Below are 18,451 nucleotides of genomic sequence, written 5' to 3'. Positions count from 1 at the left end.
AACACTCAAAACCTACAAAATTTAGACACATAGCTTTGCCATATAAATATCTTTAAATGTTGTGTCCATCGTAATATCTTTAATGATGAGCAACATTAATATAGTCATCATTATATTATGTTAGTTGAGAGAAACTTCACATTGATTTTCATTTGACATATCTTCTCTCTTTTTTGTAATTACATGGAGTATTTACATTTACTTGCAGATGTGTGCATGTACCTGAAATAATGATGCATCGTTTATTGTTCTAGGAAGAAAATAAGGCGAAGGAATTGTTTATATTGATGGAGTATAAAAAATACTTGAAGTGACGTTATATGATTAAAGGAAAAGAAGAGAAAATCTAGAGAGTGATGTAACACAGCTCATTTCATGATTACGAGGGACATTCCTTTGTGTAACCCTTACAACAATGGGGGGACTTTACAAGACAAGCACCTCTCTTTCAATTTCCAACTTTCTCAAGTTGATAAAATGGAAGTCTACTACTACCATTTTTTTTTTTTTTTTTTCATAAGTTGACTTGTGTATTTGTTGTTAAAAATATAAATACCTATATTGATCAGGTTTTAAAATATTTGTGAGTGTGTGTGTTGGCAATGTATTTTCACCAAAACAGTTTGATAAATCAAAATATATGACCAATTAAATCGTATTTCTTATAAAAAAACTATATATTGTTTCTAGCTATATGATGATTTAACGTTTGATTTTGCGATTATTGATTCCGAGGTTAAAATAGAAGGTGCAGAAAAATGTGACAAGAATTTTTTAGATTTATGATAATAGATTGATTTGACTTATGAAAAGAAAGGGGACAATAGAGAGTTGAAATATCAAAGGCAAGTTCATGAATTTTTAGATAGATAAACGGCAAGTTCATGAATTTTCCTCTTTGTAACTGAAATAATACGCCTCGCTGGCTTCATTGTTTTTTTTTCTTAAACAAATTTTGGTTAAAGCAGGAGTCAAGGTTATGTCGTATCTATGTAAAAATCATACGCAAACAAACATATTTTTAGCACATCGTCTCAAATTTTGGTATCTAGTAATATACTAGATGGAAATTCACTAAACTATCTTCCTAAATATAACACTTTTTTAGATGTTCATTTATCAACAAAAAATATATGTTTTATACTTTTTAGGTGTAGGTATTACTTTATTGAATACAAATTTATATAAAAATAGTAGATTTGTAAATACAGATATCTTTTTTTATTTTATATACGTGTGATGATATAACTAAAGCATCTAATGATTTGAAAACAGAGGTAATACAATAATATTACAGTAATAATTTTTAGGAGTACTTATTATCAGTCTCTCGTAAATTCACTTGATTACTAGGATATACTTTTTCTTCTTTTTTTCTTTTATCAAGTTATTAATTTAACCAATTTTCGTATATAGCTTATACCTCGCAGCTTTTTGTGTTAAATGACATTATGGATTGATGGTCAGTGAGTTATTAAAACGTGATACTTGTAACTACAGTATGCGAAAATAACTCAAATAGTTTCGACATTAAAATTCTCCAATTTACAGACTGGACCTTAATATCCAACAATTTCCATAACAACCAATTCAATAGCAAAGTAACAAAATACCCACCTTCTAAATTTTTAATAAATTACAACAAGAAGAAGACAAGGTAATTAGCTTGTGTGTAAATGGAGAAGGGACTGGAACAGAGCTAAAAAAAAATAGAGAGAACATTGAATAAGAAAGTAGAGTAGGTGAGAAAAATGAGTCTGACAAAATAATATATTTTTTTTGAATTTGAGAAGAAAAAATAAGTCTGAAACCTGACACATACCTCAATAGACCTTTCCTTCTTGAAGTAAGAAATGGAGGAAAAATGAGGAGGTGGCGTGTAAGTCAAGCAATCTTTGAATAATAATGTTTCAGAGACAATTCATTTTCTACAGTCTTCTTCTTTTGGAAGTGTCCCAGAATTATCTTCGTCCACAATCTACATTCACTCTTTCACAACATTATCGAACACCGAATTTAAATGAAATATATTCTGTAATGTTTCTCACCAAATTCTATGCATAGTGTTAACCTAGAGACCATTTCTTTCGACTGTATTATTTCACAAACGCCGAAATGTATATAGTAAAAACAATTTATGTTACCATTTGCTTTTTGCTTTATCCACAGTGTTTTTTTTTTTGTTTCGTTTCTTTAAAGTGTCCCATCACTTTTATTTGGATCTAACTCTGATTTTCTTGGGTTAAGTTGTTACGACGAGGCTAAGTAGTTATGATGATCACAAATTAAAAATGAAATGACATAATGAGTAGTGTGGATTAACAAGTTTGTCAAAAAGGAGATTGCAGAGTATCCAAACACCCACGTGCAAGGCAAATGACCATGTCACTCTCATCATTATGGCTTTTTATTCACTTTTTGTTTTTAAATTATTCTAATGTTCTAAGAAATTATTTTAAGAGATTTTTTTAATAGCAGGATAATCTAATGTTGAATTCTTGATGTATTGATTAATTACGATTTTTTTTAAAAACTAAATTAGGTATTTGGTATTGAAACTGTTCATGTGGATGCATGAAAGACCACAAATAAATTTTTGGATAATGAAATTTCATTTTTGGTTCCTACTAGCGAGTCTTCTGCCATCATCAGACACCGCACTTAATTTTGTACGAACTTTTTCATTCAAATCTGGTTGCACCATTTTTAATTTTGTACTGAACATAAGTACTTTACTTATAATCTGGTTTAGGCAGAAACTTTCAAATACTTGTATCATTTAACTTGGAAACGTAATTACTTAGCGTATAATGATATATAGCCTGTAGGATATAGAATCACAAATTAGTGATAAGTATTTTGATACAGTAGTTTATATCCTCAGAATCTAACAGTATGATATTGTTTAGCAATATATAATGTTTTGTGAATAATGAATGTTAGTTTTCTTTGCATTCATTATTTGGATTAAGTCACATAAGAAAATATAATTGTTAATTTGGAATGGATAGTTTAACCGATTAGATACGAGTAACTTTATAAGATGGGGTTCGTCTTAAAGTCGACATTAGCAGGGAAAACTACTAATTTAATCTCTTGGTCGAAGTTACTATACATCGTAAAGTCCGAAACTTCTTAGATACATAGAAAATTATACAGTTAAACATATACTATTATTCATATTTTTGTTAAAACATAAACTATTATTCATGAGGTCAATTGTTACATGGGTTTGGTAAACTTTCGTATGCTATTATTTTATTATATTCTTTGGGCCGACTCTTTGAGATGTTGACTTATTAGTGTGATAAGGAGAAAGCGAATTAAAAAAAACTTTATATATGATTGCACTTACTTTAATGAATCCATTTTTTAACTTTAAACTGAAAAAAAAGAATTGAATAACAAAAAGTTTCAATTTGTCAAGAAAAGAGGAAGAGAGAGAGCCAAAACAAAAGCTGTTAACCTCATGGGATGTTTTCCATTCTCAATTATTAGTAAACTTTTGTTATGATTTTTGATCCGTTCCTTTCGATAATTGGATGTGATTTGTGGAAAGCCATTTACATGTTTAGTTACAGTATAATGATATAGTTGAAGCTCTCATAAACTTTTTAAGAGTTTAAGTCTGATTAGAAGACATCTTTAGAAGATAATACAATATTGAAATTCTTGTGATTGATTCTTCTACATTGCAAATTCACTTCCAACAACTATTTCATCAAAAAATCTATAGAATAGTTATGGTTTCGAAGTATATAACATTAACATATTTAACTAATTTGAAATGTACATAAATAATAATAAATTGGATTTATTTCAAAAATAAGTCAATAACACCAGACCATTTTATGTTTGACGTAAGTAACATGGATGATGGAACATTGGAAGTTTGATGTACAATGTACTGTTTTTTTCTTTTCTCTTCTTTTTGAAATATCTATGTAAGTTAATCTTCTCCATTTTAGATATTTTCTTCACAAAAAAACGAATATTTCTGGCATTTATGTTTCAACTTGTATTTAGCTAAGATTAGGAAAATGACGTTTTATCTAACTTTTTTTCTTTCATACTACTAACAAATCATTTCTAAGTTCTAACTAAGAATGAAAATTGTCGTGTGCCATATAGGATAAAACCTCACTCTATAAAAATCATTATGATAAATTAATTAATAAAATTAAAAAATTAAAAAACAATTTGCCTTGAGGGAAAAAGAAAATGTAGTATTTAAATAACAGCCATTTATTATTGCTCACTCGTCGCAGAAAACAGAGATTCCTCGCTGTCTGAACTGAAAAATAAGATCGCATTAACTCAAAACTCTCACAAAGACAAAGATCTTCTCCTCCTTCTCTTCTCTTTTTCACTTTTCTCTCTTCCCCTCTCTCGAAGCTTGAAAGGTAACAACAATGGAGAACCCTCCGGATCAAACAGAGTCAAAGGAGACTCTTCAACAACCCATTACAAGAAGAAGAACAAAGGGTGGTCTTCTCACTATGCCCTTCATCATTGGTAACAAACGATCTCTCTCACTTTTTTAGACAAAAACCCAAATCTTGTTACTAATTTTATCTCATCTTGTTTGTTACTCGGTGAAGCAAACGAGGGGTTCGAGAAAGTGGCGAGCTATGGATTATTACAGAACATGATTCTTTATCTGATGAGTGATTACAGATTGGGACTTGTTAAAGGACAAACTGTCTTGTTCATGTGGGTTGCTGCTACTAATTTCATGCCTCTCGTTGGAGCTTTTCTCTCAGATTCATATTTGGGTCGCTTTCTCACCATTGTCATTGCTTCTCTCTCCAGTCTCCTGGTAATTTCCGTCCCCTATTTAACCGGTTTACGCTTCTTCTTTCTCCCGGTTTACTCCGGTTCAATTTTTTAGCCACTTCTTTGACTCAACATTTTTCACCACCTAGTTAGCCTTTGGTTTGGAAATGCTTTGTTTATGTTTACTGTCAGTAAAGGTTGAGTTTTATTAAAATTGGGAATCTAAACCGAAAGTTTCGGTTTAAGTTGATTTGGGTGAAATATCGTGCTTGTATTCAGTGTTTTATTACTTGGCTTTAGACAATTGGACCTTACTTACATGCATTGATAATTGGAGTTAAATTCCGGTTTGATAGTTTTCGATAATTGGACTTGACTTTACTTGCGTCGACAACAAAAAGAGAATTCCATAAAATCTAACCAAGTCATAGAATTAAGGGCCAAGAATTAAATGGTACGAGGTTTTGTATGTAATTATTTAATTATTTTATATTCTCGAAATAGTAAAAAAAAGATTGGTATGGTAAATTTCAGGGGTTTTTACTAAAATTTTATAACTTTTTACCGTTGGTTTTGCTAAATCATTGATAGCTGTATATTTCTGCTTTAAGTACTATAATATCTAATGATAATCATCTACAGTGAAATTTCTAATTTAAGAGTTGATATGATTAAGCTTTTTAGAAGCCTTTTTCCATTAAGAGTCAAAATTTTCACATGTTGCATGTGCTTCCCTGAAATTGCTGTCCAATGAATGGAGAAACTAAACCCGCTTTGATTTGTTTTTAATATTTGTGTCCATCAAAAATATAAAAGTCGGTAAAATTAAATTCGAAGCCAGGTGTTCTGAAATGTCCATGTGAGTTTATATAATAACAGGTCTTAAATAATCATAAAGTATTTAATATCATTATTAATTCCTTAAAATCTTGTTTGTTGCTTTCCTTGTGGTTATGGTCTTGTGGGCTTTCTCTGGCAACTTGTGTGATTGTGAGTGACCACACTGCTTGCATCTCTCTATGTATAAAAAATATCATTTTGTTATTACTTTTTGTTGTATGTAGACTTAGAGTTTCATTATTTATATGTCCAAATATATGGGTCAAGCTGACGTGGACCTACATTTTGCCACCATTTAAGGATTTGACATTAGTTTTTTGGCCAACATATAAGTGTTAGACATGAAAGCAATATCGATTGGTGACCCATGTTTTTGTACTACTTGTCCCATTCTTGATCAAACTTATTATTTCACCCACTTGGAAAAAAAAACTTATCATATACATAGTGACATCAATTGATTTTGAAATCTCTACATCAATCATTCATCTCGAGTATCAATCATTTTCCGTAAGAAAATAATGTTTTCGTATGATGGATGTGACAATTGACGTACGTGTAGATTCTGATCTAATACTTGGATTCTTGTTCTTGGAAGTACTTTTTTTGGAAGACATCTACAGATTTTACGAATGAAGTGATAACTACATTTTTATTATGAAAAACAAAAACGTCAAAATCTAACCTACTACATTGTTTTAATAAATTTGTCTGAATCAAAAATGTTACAGGGGATGGTGGTTCTATGGCTAACGGCGATGTTGCCGCAAGTAAAACCATCACCGTGTGTAGCAACAGCCGGAACCAACTGCAGTTCCGCGACATCTTCTCAATTGGCTCTCTTGTATACCGCATTCGCATTAATATCGATTGGATCAGGAGGAATCAGGCCATGTTCTTTAGCCTTTGGTGCTGATCAATTGGACAACAAAGAGAATCCTAAGAACGAGAGAGTTCTTGAGAGTTTCTTTGGTTGGTACTACGCTTCTTCATCAGTTGCTGTCTTGATCGCTTTCACCGTCATTGTTTACATTCAAGATCATCTAGGATGGAAAATCGGGTTTGGAATACCCGCGATTCTCATGCTGCTCGCGGGTTTCTTGTTTGTTTTCGCGTCTCCTCTCTACGTTAAGCGCGATGTGAGCAAGAGTCTGTTCACTGGTTTAGCTCAAGTGGTTGCTGCAGCTTACGTGAAGAGAAACTTAACTTTGCCGGATCATCATGACTCCAGAGATTGTTATTACCGTTTGAAAGATTCTGAACTCAAAGCTCCAAGTGACAAATTGAGGTAAAGTGAAATCAGTTTCACATATATAGTTCTTGGTTAGTTTTTTTATTTATTGATACTTTCTTGCAATTGCTTAGGTTTTTAAACAAAGCTTGTGCCATAAGTAACCGCGATGAAGACCTTGGTTCTGATGGTTTGGCCTTAAACCAGTGGAGGCTATGCACAACGGACCAAGTTGAGAAACTCAAGGCGTTGGTCAAGGTGATACCGGTATGGTCCACGGGGATAATGATGTCGATAAACGTTAGCCAGAACTCTTTTCAGTTGCTTCAAGCTAAATCAATGGACAGACGTTTAAGCAGCAATTCGACCTTCCAAATCCCAGCTGGATCGTTTGGTATGTTCACAATCATAGCCTTAATCTCATGGGTTGTTCTGTACGACCGCGCAATTCTCCCTTTAGCTTCAAAGATCCGAGGCAGACCAGTTAGAGTCAATGTCAAGATTCGAATGGGATTAGGGCTATTCATATCATTCTTAGCAATGGCGGTTTCCGCAACTGTTGAACATTACAGAAGGAAAACCGCGATAAGCCAAGGACTCGCAAACGATGCCAACTCAACAGTGAGCATCTCAGCAATGTGGCTTGTACCACAGTATGTACTACACGGTTTAGCAGAGGCCTTGACCGGGATAGGACAGACCGAGTTTTTCTATACCGAGTTTCCTAAAAGCATGTCGAGTATCGCAGCTTCGTTGTTCGGTCTAGGAATGGCAGTGGCTAATATCTTGGCTAGTGTGATCCTAAATGCGGTAAAGAATAGCTCAAAGCAGGGCAATGTGAGCTGGATTGAAGATAACATCAACAAGGGTCACTATGACTATTACTATTGGGTTTTAGCGATCTTGAGCTTCGTTAATGTCATCTACTACGTTGTGTGTAGCTGGTCCTATGGTCCTACGGTGGATCAGGTGAGGAATGATAAGGTTAATGGTATGAGAAAAGAAGAAGAGGAAGTTATTAAATTAAACTAAGACCAATTGGTTGATCATAATTAAATGGTGTACGTGTGTTATAAAATTCTATATATTTGTATGTAATTAGATTATTATATCATGGATTTGGATTTTCTTAGGATGTAGAGGTTGATGTTAATTAATGGGTCGTGTGTTTATTTAATTATTACAAAAAAAAAAAAAACATTGTGTGTATGATATTTGATTGAAGAGAATCAAATTTTCAAAATGGTGATTTGTGGTGTTTTTGACTTTGGGAAATTGAATCACTTAAATTAAGAAAAAATCAAAGCTTACTAAGAGTAGAAACATTTTGTATGGCTTTGACGCTAAGTGGAGCCATCCACAATCTTCCTGTGGCTATAATTTCTCCACTTGTTTCTCTTCTAATCTCAATCACAGCTGATTTTAATCCTCCATTGCTTCCATTCACTCTTGCTTCTATCTCTACCGTTTCCTGCAATTTTGTAGTTTTTTCTTATCATTATTACTTCTAATCATTACTAATAATAGTAATTTACCTAATTTAGTAGTTTGCATGTTTCATAACAAAAAAAACGAGAGAAAAATGAGGATAGGGAAAGCGAACGTGAATCTTGGCCGTTGAATAAAACGAAGAGTTGAGATCAACAGAGATATGGAGTCCGCCGCCGGAGGAGTACACAGCTGACGCTCCGATCGAGTCCATCACCGCCGTAATCACTCCCGCATTCCAACTTCCATCTTCTCCCTGAGAATCATCTTTCGCATTGTTTAGTAATAATAACGTTCACCAATCAAAAACACAAAAAAGGAAGCTTAAAACTAGATTCGTTGGATTAAGTAAATTTTATTACCACGACATGATCTGTGACAAGTAATTTACAACGTAAGATCCCTTTCCCGACATGGATGAGTTCTAAGCCTTTCAAGATTAAAATCTCGAACTCGGTTTGCCCGTTTCCTTTTGCTATCTCTTCGAGATACGTCGTCGTGTTATGGATCGTTGGATCTACCATACTGTCCCTTCTTCTTCGTCTTTTTACGTTCTCGTTACAAAACAAACTTGCGTGTGGGAATATATGGTTATCGGATCATCATAGTTAATTACCATTATACCCTTTTGGAATGATTACTGATTTAGCATCAAAGAGTCAAAGACTATGGTCAACTTTCCTTCTTTCACACTATACAATTTTGTTGTTCTTCACACTAAACAAAGAAATAGTATATAACAAAGATTTACTTCTCAAATAGTTAATTTGGTATTGATTCTTGACATTATTGAGTCAAAGTACATGATACAGGAAAGAAGGAAATTACATTTTATGCATACGTGTCATATAATCAAAAGAACAAGGAGTAGCAATGAAATCCATGGTTGTCTTTATTCTTGATTTTCCAGAGATTTCTTTAGCTCTTTTTTGTTCACCTGCAACTCGAAAAAAATACTCATACACTGAGAATGATTCTTATTGGTTACAACAAAACAACTATCTCTGATATCATTCAAGAAAAAAGAAAAAATTTGAGAGAAATATAGCTACCTTTCCCATGGCGTTGCGAGGCAAGCTCTCCCATATCAGCAATCTTGTTGGTAGCTGAAAAGACAGAATATTATGGACAAGAAAAAAAAAGAAAAAAAGATTGACAAGACTGTTGCGCGTTTTGACAACACTTTGGCAGATTTTTAGTACCTTGTAAGGAGCAAGCTTGTCTTTAGCCCAACCGCACAGTTCTTCTAAGGTTATTACAGGTTTTGACTCATCCTCTCTTCTCTTCTTTGCTGCACTCTCTGCTATAATTATCGCAGTCACGGCTTCTCCATAGTCGTTGTCTGTTAACCCCAACACGCAACATTCTGCAACAGTAGGGTGCTGCATAACACATCCCCCAGAGATATCATACAACGATTAAGTTCTCTCGGTTCAGTTATCTAAAGCCTATTTCCCAAGGAGATAAAAGCTTCTGATAGCTTCACAGAGCCAAAAAAAAACTCAAATGGATGTTAATGTTACCTCGAGAAGGGTTGATTCGATTTCTAAGGCAGATAACTTGTATCCTCCAACCTTCATAATGTCAGCGCTATTACCTGATCGACACCAGAGAAGATAAGATAAGATGTTAAATGAAGGAACACAAAGTACTTTTAAATTGTGTTTGAATGTACTTATAGGTTCTGCTTACGTCCTAGAATCACGTAATATCCATCCTCATCCACTCTTCCAGCATCTCCCGTCTTGAAGTATCCATCTTCCGTAAATGATTCTTTAGTCACCTCTGGAAGATTCCAGTACTCCTTGAACAAAGATGGGCTTTTAACACATATCTCACCCACTCCATTTGCGTCATTTTCATCTTCTTTTATTTTAGCCTATCATGTTTACACTTTTTCAGTATCATAACTTCATGTCACAGTATTACTAGTACTTAATCTGTGTAGCATTAGTTAAAAGGTATTGAGTGAGGACGAAAGAGAAAGAAGATGTCACTGACCTCCACACCAGGAAGCGGTTTGCCGACAGTACCTGCATTTCGTGCACCCCGTAAGGGGTTTGACATTGCCATTACAAACTGGGAATATTGAAGATTTTTTTTTAATTCAGTAGATGTAACTACTAAGAACAAGCTTGTGTTAAGCTTGTTCTAAGGTATTGATTATGGTAACTCAAAGAGACAGGAAAATCTACTTACCTCAGTCATGCCATATCTTTCCAAAAGACGATGACCTGTGATACTTTCCCATTGATGCATGACAGGTCGAGGGAGAGCAGAGGAGCCAGACATCTGAAAATGTATTTCATTGGCTAACATTTAAGCACTAGTTTCATCAGAATATGAAAATAGCATAGCTATCTAGGCAGATAATGATAAACATTAAGCTGGATTGGCTCTTCTAGGAGATATTTGGTTGCTTACCATTAGGCGAAGCTTCCGTGCAGCAAAAGCGCTCGAGTCCTGCATCTCTTTATCCATTGCTTCATAACCTTGTATCAACCGAGTGTACATGGTTGGAACCTGTGTATCGCAACAATAACTTTACCAATTAAAAATAGCTAAATCTCTCGCTGTTTCTTTCTATTTCTCATCTCAGGCTAAATTTCTCTAAAGCAAAGCATGTTTGTTTATATATCTAGAGCGCAAGAAGCAAACTGGAAACTGATCAACTCAGCCAAGACTATCATTTTGTTACATAGTAAAATTGAGTAAACTCACATTGAATAGTGAATACTTCCCTCAATTCAAATACTAACTAACACTAGAAACAATTAATAAGCTTGCTATATCAGGCTTAAGAAAAGGATTATGCAACAAGAAATCAAACAATTAACTTGAGGCAGGGACAGCTAAGCATAAACTAGTATTATTTGTCTGGAATACAAGTAACAAAAAATAAGACTTACTCCAGTAAATACAGTTATGGAGTCGTTGGTTTTTTCATCATTCACCGGATATGATTCACGCCATCTACGCCAGATTCCACTAACACTAAATTTGGGCAAAAACTCCACCTTGAAAAAGGAATGTGAAAATCAATTAAAAACCTAAAACTAGCCTGATGTTTTCCGAAGGTAATGTATTTTGAAAGAGCTAGCCAAAGCAAATCTCAATAGTATAAGTTACCAAAGACCGTGCGTAAAGAGGAGCAAATAAAGCGTTGAAAAGCCCATGAACATGATGTAGTGGGAGGCAGTGGAGAAAATGATCAGCAGATGTGTACTCCCAAGCTTCAGTGAGCATTCTAACCTGCAACATATACAAGCTTCTAGCTTATAAGGTACATCATAATTTAGATACATGCAGACCATTCTATTGCAGGTTGGGTAGATTTGAAACATGACATGCGCTACATAAGGAGGTCGGATATATACCTGGGAATTGATGCTGTTGTGAGTATGAACAACTCCTTTTGGCTTACCAGTTGTACCACTAGTGTAGACGATCAATGCTGGATCATCTGCACAAATAAAGGCTGAAGTGATGCAGAAAATCCAGACCAATAATTGCTTGAGGTAAGGTGGCAAAAATTAAAAGAGCAGCCTTCATTATAAGTTCACCATCTCAAGTATATTCAAAAACTTACCTAGAAACTTTCCTTCTGCTTCAAAACTGTCATCCTGAAACTGATTGCAAGCAACAGTTTCCGAAGTTGAGTTAACAACAGGAGGAATAAGATGAAATCGAGCACCACTCTTTGCTGCGATGGTTTTCATAGTTTCACTATGGTCCTCTGTGCTCAATAACAGAGATATATCCTAGAAACCGAAGACAACGAGGTTAGATCCCAAGAAAATGTTAATCATTTTTTCTCGAGAGTAAAAAGAGCATAAGGCACACTTATTTTGTGAAACTTGAATGTGGTAGAAAACAGAGCAAACCAGAAAACTTCTGCCTTTTAGAATATTTTCTACTTTGTTCTACAGAGTACCCTTTTTAGTCTATGGAAAAAGACCTAATGCTAGAAAAACCAAGAGCTTGGATCAAAATTCTGAGATCACAAAAATAAGATCAAGAATACCTAACAATTGAGCCGAAATTAAAGCACAAGGAAATAGGAAGGCAAGTAGATTCCATACCGAATCATTCATGACATGTAAGAGTTCAGCCTCAGGATAGCTGAGTGCAAGTGGAACCGCTACACCACCGCTAAACCATGTCCCCAGGACTCCTGCAACAAACTCAGCTGAAGGTTTTGCCACAATTCCGATTCTAGCTCCTTTTAGACTACCAAACCCTTCATACTTCTTAGTTTCTTGACCTCCCTACGAAATTTATAGAAGACAAAAAAAGTCAATAACCATAAAGCTGTAAACAAACTGTGTGATAGCTTCAAGTAGTAGATATAGTAGCTACAATTTCAAACCAAAAACCATACATTTGTCGTATCATCTTTTAAGAACAATTTAGATATCCTCAAAGCAGACGATGTTAGCTGGCCATAAGAGTAACTCTTTCCATCGGCTTTAATCGCAATCCTATCACAAGAATTAGACGCTTCTGAAAAAGCTGCTTTAAACACTTCCATGAGTGAACCAGACTGTGAAGCTGCAACATTTTGATTACATAGATAAAATTCAGATTAATATATAGAAACTACATGTACAAAAAAAGAACAGATTGAGTTCCTTGGAGATGCTGCAAAATTTTCAATATAAATTCAGATCAAAACAACAACTTGTTCAGGTTTTTACGGATCATCAATGTTACTATATGGAAAGCACGAATCTTTAAGACATTTCGTCGAACATGTAACATGCAAAAACCAAACAAAGGTAAAGAAGAAAACTTACAGAAGAGATGGTTAGATTGGAAGAATCGAAACCCAGAATTGGAAAACGAAGTAGAAGCTGGGTGGGATCGAGGAAGAAGAGGAGAGGAGAGAATAGCGTAGGAGTTGTGGTTGAGTCGATGGTTAATTAAAGACAAGTAGTTGAAACTCTTTAATGTTGTCGTAGCGGTCATTTTTAGGTCTGGTTCGTTAAAAGGTTTCGACTTTTTTCGCAAGTCGTACAGTCAAATTACGTAGCCGTTCTTCTTAGGTGGTGGTTGCAATCGCCAAAAGAGAGCCTTCGTGTCGATCATGAAATAGCGACTGAAGCGTTTGGCGACTTTGATTCAGTGGAGAGTTTGGCACGTGGCGTGTTTTGATGATTAAAAGTGAGTGACAGGCGATAATGGGTTATTCTTTAATGACGCTTTATTAGGCATTTTTTTAAGGTTAATTACTGATTTGCTTTTTCTCATTTATTTGTGTTGTGAATTTCTTTCTAAGTATATTTACACAAAATTAAAGACCATCTGAATATTGCATTTTGAGTGATGTGATCCTGACCGTTGATGAATAACAATTGTGGTTAGCTAACATCTTATACATATGCTTTGATATGCATTGATTTTATTATTGTGAAGTTTTGAACTCTAGAGGAAGATTCTATTTAATGCCAACATGCAATTAATAACTTTTTTTTTATCAGTACCTTTTAAAGGGAGTGTACATCTTAGGTCTCCGGTTTGAGCATTGGAGAAGACTAATTTTGTTATATTAAATTATTAATCATGAAATTAGATTTCTTTAATCCAACTCCATCTTCGTCATCAACACATCATCATTCCCTCCAAGATCACTCTCTCTCGCTTTTGAATACCTTCGCGTTGTTCACAGAACCTTTTTGTTTCTTAGAAAACCCCTTGGAGCTGGCCAAAAAAAAAATCGAGAGAGAGACAATCATTCATCGTTCCGAATTAGGATCCAGCATTCCATTTTTGTTCTGATATCTGTCAGCCATGGCGACTCTCCGATACACTGATCTGATCTGATCTATGAATCGACGCTTCTCTGAGGATTCCTCACCGTTCATGCTCTAATCGGTTCGCCAAATTGAGGAACTAACTTGTGTGGCGACTATAATGTGTCAAGGACCGATATGACAGGAAACGCAGATTCCGGCAAAATCGCGACAGAGAAAGACCCTAGGAAGCTCGTTTTCACCAAATTGGAGGTATCTCCCGTCTTCCGAGAATCTCCTGTTAAAGAACTTCCTCTTTTTCCTCCGATTTCTCGGTATTGTTCCAGTTTCTCTGCCAATTTTCACTAGAGATGCTTCTCGTTTGAGTAATTTCAATCCAAAATCTACTCTCTGATCTCCACTGGTCTTGATTTTGAAGCAGAGAGCATTCAGAAGCAAAGGATAAGACAGATGAAGAAGGCATTACTTCGAGGAAACACAAAGGATGTCGATGCAAGCAGTCCAAATGTTTAAAGTTGTAAGTTCATTTCAGGATCCAAGAATTACTTAGTGTTAAGCTGATAGAGATTTGAGTATAATGTTGAATAGTGAGATTTCTATTATCTGCTGTAGATTGATGCATTATTGGATATTTGTTTGACGCTTGGTTATTAGGTACTGTGACTGTTTTGCATCAGGAGTGGTATGTACAGACTGTGATTGTGTTGATTGTCATAACAACTCTGAGAAATGTGATGCTAGAGAAGCAGCTATGGTGAATGTACTAGGTCGCAACCCAAATGCCTTCAGTGAAAAGGCTTTAGGTAGCCTAACTGATAATCAGGTATGTTCTTGACACCTATCACTTTTGTAGGTTAAGCTTCAAAGAGGTATATTTCACATCCTTTTTCATTTGTAAGTATCTGGGATGTTCTGTGTTTTGTATTGTAGTGTAAGGCTGCACCTGATACTAAACCTGGACTGCTTTCGAGAGGCTGCAAATGTAAAAGAACCAGGTGTTTGAAGAAGTACTGTGAGTGCTTTCAGGCTAATCTTCTGTGCTCAGACAACTGTAAATGCATCAACTGCAAGAATGTTAGTGAAGCGTTCCAGCCTCCTGCATTTTCTGCTCACAATTCCCCACAAGTATACCGGAGGAGAAGAGACCGAGAGCTAACTGAGGCAAGTGAAATATACTACTTGCTTCATAACATATATGCACTTTTGGGTTTATCTCCATAAAACTCATTTTTCTGTCCGGAATAGCAGTGGAATTCTTGTCCAGCTCCGTTATTTTCGATACCTGACAATTCCATTCAAAATGCTCTGGGTTCCCCTATGTCTTGCTCTCCTAAACTTCCTTACAGGTTCGATTTTGCATTTCCTAAAATGATAGTTCATCTTCCTTCACCTCATAATCATAAATATTTTAACTGAATTTTCATTGTGCTACTAGAAAGAAAAGGTCCCTCATGGGATACACCTCTACACTTCTTCCGGACTTGGGAGATTTATGCTCACTTCTCGTTGCAGCGTCAGAATCTGCTACAACAACTGCAGGTATATCTGTAGTCTCTTACAAAATCTACACTTTACTGGATCTACTATTCCTTTGGCTTCATCAACATACTTCCTTTAAAATCTCACTTAGAGGACCAGAACAGGATATTTACAAAGCCTGATGATAAGGAAGCCATTGAGCTGTCAAGTGAGTCTGAGAGTCGTAATGTGGAAGAAGAAATACAATCACGTGGAAGATTGATCGAACTGATAGATGTTCAATACAATGGAGAAGAGGATTCCCAATGTAAGACCAAGACAAGTGTCAATGAAACAGATATATACATGGAGCAGGAAAGGGCAGTGCTTGAAACTTTCAGAGACTGTCTCCAAAAGTTCATCAAATCGAGACTGGAATCATAACAGGTAATAATTCCATCTCATTTTGATAATCCCTCCATCCTCAAATAAATCCAATTACTGCACTTTTTTGTTGCTATTTATGACAGGTAAGGTTCATACAAGAAACAGAGAGCTGAACCATAGTTTCTTGATTAGGCATGGAGCTGAGACAGATCAACAATTTTAAACACGAACTAACCATTTGAAACCGCATTAAACACAAATCAATATAGGACTGGTGATAACGACATAACTAAATTTACTCCTCCAGCTTTATGATAATGAATAACCAAATTAATAGAGCGATGACTGATTAAATACTAGTAAGACATTTTCTTAATCTAAAATATTTCTCACTCCCAAATAGCAACCTCCATGAATCCATCCTCAGTTGCACATCCCCTGAACATCCCATTAGAGTTAAAACCACAAACCACCTCTCCTTTATTCGAGACAGCAATGAGTCCAGCGAACCCTTCGTCAAGTCGATGCTTGATGACGTAATCAACCGCTTCTTGGAGGTTAAGTCCTTTATACTCCATAACAGCTGACACATCACGAGCTAGGGTTGCTCTTATAATGGCTTCTCCTTCTCCGGTACACGACACACCACAAAACTCCGACGCATACGTCCCGGCTCCTATCAGCGGCGAGTCACCAATCCTTCCCATCATCTTGTTCATTAAACCACCCGTGGATGTCCCGGCGGCACAATGTCCTTTCCCGTCAACCACAACGCACCCGACTGTCTCCGGTGCGTAAATGCTGATCGGAAGACCGTTCATTTGGATTGGACTGTCGGTCGCAGCTGCACCGGCACATCCCATCGGCGGAATCCGGTAATCAAACTGGTGAGAAAGCAAAAAAAAAGAAAAAGTTGAGGATACAAAATAAAGAAAAACGTACGATGAATAAATGGACGGTGGAGATTTAAGTCAAAAACGTACCAAGATGGAGTTAGCTTCCTTGGCCAACTTGAGCATTCCTACGTTGTCGTCCGTGACAAAGTACTCGTTGTCCACAATTTCAACTCCCTTCTCATTAAACCGGCTTCGGTCAGAAGATTTATCTAACCAAGTGGTTTAGAATAAAAAGTGGAAGGGTAAAATAGTAAATAAACACCTGTTTGCGGGCGAAATCCTCTGCACCTGAGAAAGCAAGGTAAGAGTGGGGAGATTTGTCCATGACGAGACGAGCAAGAGATATAGGATTTTTCACGGTGGTTATCCCCGAAACGGCACCGCATCGTCTCTTCGTACCGTCCATAATGCTAGCTTCCATCTCAACCGTTCCTTTTTCCGTCAAAGCAGATCCACGGCCTGAATTAAACAGAGGATCCGTCTCCAATTCTCTAATCTGTGTTAATCAATCGTTTAGTATATAATTCAACAAGAACACCGTAAGAAATCATTGTGGGGAAAGAGAACGTACGACGAGCTCAACGACGTCAATGGCGGAGACATTGGAACGCAAAGCTATTATGCCGAGGTTGAGACAACGAGTTAAAAGCTGTTTAGCCTCTTCTTGTCTCTCCGCCGGAAGATTAGGGTCGATACCGGCACCACCGTGTACTGCGATTGCCCACCCACCCATATTCTCTCTCTTTCTCTTTGTTTTATTTATGTGTTTCACAGTTAAACCGAGAATGATGGAAGAAAGAAGAGTCGCATTAGGTCATTATATAGGCCTTTTACGAGCAAGGAGAGACCCACATTTTCTTATTTATTGATTTACCTCTTAATTTTTAAAAACATTTTTTAATTACCCCATCTGATTTTATTTGTTTTGTTTAGTTTTTTTTTTCATATGAAGGAAGAATATACTTTCCGTATATTTTTCTTTACTTTTCAGTTATTTTGTCAACATTTCCCTTTTCAGGTTAATATTTAACCAATTTGGGATTTGTTTTACCATTTTCTTTCTTTGATTTGATTCGACCAAGATGAAACGTTATTAAACTGTAATGCTTTTCATAATTTCAAGAAATCTGCACTACATTTTGTAATATGCAATTTTTTTTGCTATGACATACTATCTCAAATGAAACAAAACAAAGTAGTCTTGGGAACTTGCAGTTAGCTGTTTATGTTGAATTCCACGTCAGGTCTATAACATGCATGAAGGGAGCGATAACTATTGGTTGTTAATTGTTATGCATTCTTTTATTTGTCTTATTATATTGATAAAATGTGGTTTGGGAGAAATAACTGTTTCTCACAACTTGTGAACTAAATAAATTAAAAGTTTCAAGTTGGCTTGCAATTTCCCTTTTTGTTTAAACAACTTCTCTTCTTTTCCCGTTTTCCTTATGTTTATCTCGTCAATTTTGTGCTAATCTACGTTATTAGAAGATAGATTATATACGTCAATACACATAGCTCAATATTATGTGTAAAGTCTATCTTGTCGATTATTTGGGTCCAACTCGACAGGTATATCACAATTTTCCTATTTTTATAGTAAATCTTACGTAATATTTTTC

The 18,451-nt window shown here is 35.5% G+C and overlaps 5 protein-coding genes and 1 long non-coding RNA gene across 6 annotated transcripts; 2 read left to right on the top strand and 4 right to left on the bottom strand.

Moving 5' to 3' along the window:
• Positions 1-4,168: 4,168 nt before the first annotated feature.
• On the top strand, positions 4,169-8,031 carry AT3G16180 (Major facilitator superfamily protein). Its single transcript, NM_112489.3, has 4 exons — positions 4,169-4,515; positions 4,602-4,819; positions 6,348-6,904; positions 6,982-8,031. Exons 1-4 carry the CDS (start codon positions 4,413-4,415, stop codon positions 7,877-7,879), a joined length of 1,776 nt encoding a protein of 591 aa, NP_188239.1. The 5' UTR covers positions 4,169-4,412; the 3' UTR covers positions 7,880-8,031.
• AT3G03225 lies at positions 4,826-6,339 on the bottom strand. Its single transcript, NR_140982.1, has one exon. It is a non-coding gene; the product is annotated as an other RNA (long non-coding RNA).
• AT3G16175 (Thioesterase superfamily protein) lies at positions 7,977-8,940 on the bottom strand. Its single transcript, NM_112488.4, has 3 exons — positions 8,698-8,940; positions 8,451-8,591; positions 7,977-8,318 (listed from the first exon to the last, which is right to left on the bottom strand). Exons 1-3 carry the CDS (start codon positions 8,857-8,859, stop codon positions 8,148-8,150), a joined length of 474 nt encoding a protein of 157 aa, NP_566538.1. The 5' UTR covers positions 8,860-8,940; the 3' UTR covers positions 7,977-8,147.
• Positions 8,941-9,006: 66 nt separating this feature from the next.
• Positions 9,007-13,501, bottom strand: AAE13 (AMP-dependent synthetase and ligase family protein). Its single transcript, NM_001338210.1, has 15 exons — positions 13,132-13,501; positions 12,717-12,886; positions 12,418-12,603; positions 11,925-12,096; positions 11,713-11,798; positions 11,465-11,587; positions 11,245-11,352; positions 10,760-10,858; positions 10,535-10,627; positions 10,337-10,414; positions 10,028-10,214; positions 9,859-9,932; positions 9,538-9,717; positions 9,388-9,441; positions 9,007-9,272 (listed from the first exon to the last, which is right to left on the bottom strand). The coding sequence occupies exons 1-15, from the start codon at positions 13,301-13,303 to the stop codon at positions 9,228-9,230; spliced, it is 1,827 nt and encodes a 608-aa protein (NP_001319565.1). The 5' UTR covers positions 13,304-13,501; the 3' UTR covers positions 9,007-9,227.
• A 507-nt stretch (positions 13,502-14,008) lies between these two features.
• Positions 14,009-15,990, top strand: AT3G16160 (Tesmin/TSO1-like CXC domain-containing protein; the record flags this gene model as incomplete). Its single annotated transcript, NM_112486.3, has 7 exons — positions 14,009-14,402; positions 14,510-14,605; positions 14,743-14,911; positions 15,019-15,249; positions 15,337-15,434; positions 15,524-15,627; positions 15,719-15,990. Exons 1-7 carry the CDS (start codon positions 14,266-14,268, stop codon positions 15,988-15,990), a joined length of 1,107 nt encoding a protein of 368 aa, NP_188237.2. The 5' UTR covers positions 14,009-14,265.
• Positions 15,991-15,995: 5 nt separating this feature from the next.
• On the bottom strand, positions 15,996-17,621 carry ASPGB1 (N-terminal nucleophile aminohydrolases (Ntn hydrolases) superfamily protein). The gene is made up of 4 exons (NM_112485.4): positions 17,401-17,621; positions 17,092-17,325; positions 16,917-17,003; positions 15,996-16,817 (listed from the first exon to the last, which is right to left on the bottom strand). Exons 1-4 carry the CDS (start codon positions 17,560-17,562, stop codon positions 16,323-16,325), a joined length of 978 nt encoding a protein of 325 aa, NP_566536.1. The 5' UTR covers positions 17,563-17,621; the 3' UTR covers positions 15,996-16,322.
• Between the last annotated feature and the right edge of the window lie 830 nt (positions 17,622-18,451).

This window comes from Arabidopsis thaliana, chromosome 3 (genome assembly GCF_000001735.4).
Source record: "Arabidopsis thaliana chromosome 3, partial sequence".
Taxonomy (NCBI): Eukaryota; Viridiplantae; Streptophyta; class Magnoliopsida; order Brassicales; family Brassicaceae; genus Arabidopsis; species Arabidopsis thaliana.
This window is presented reverse-complemented; position numbering and strand designations above follow the sequence as displayed.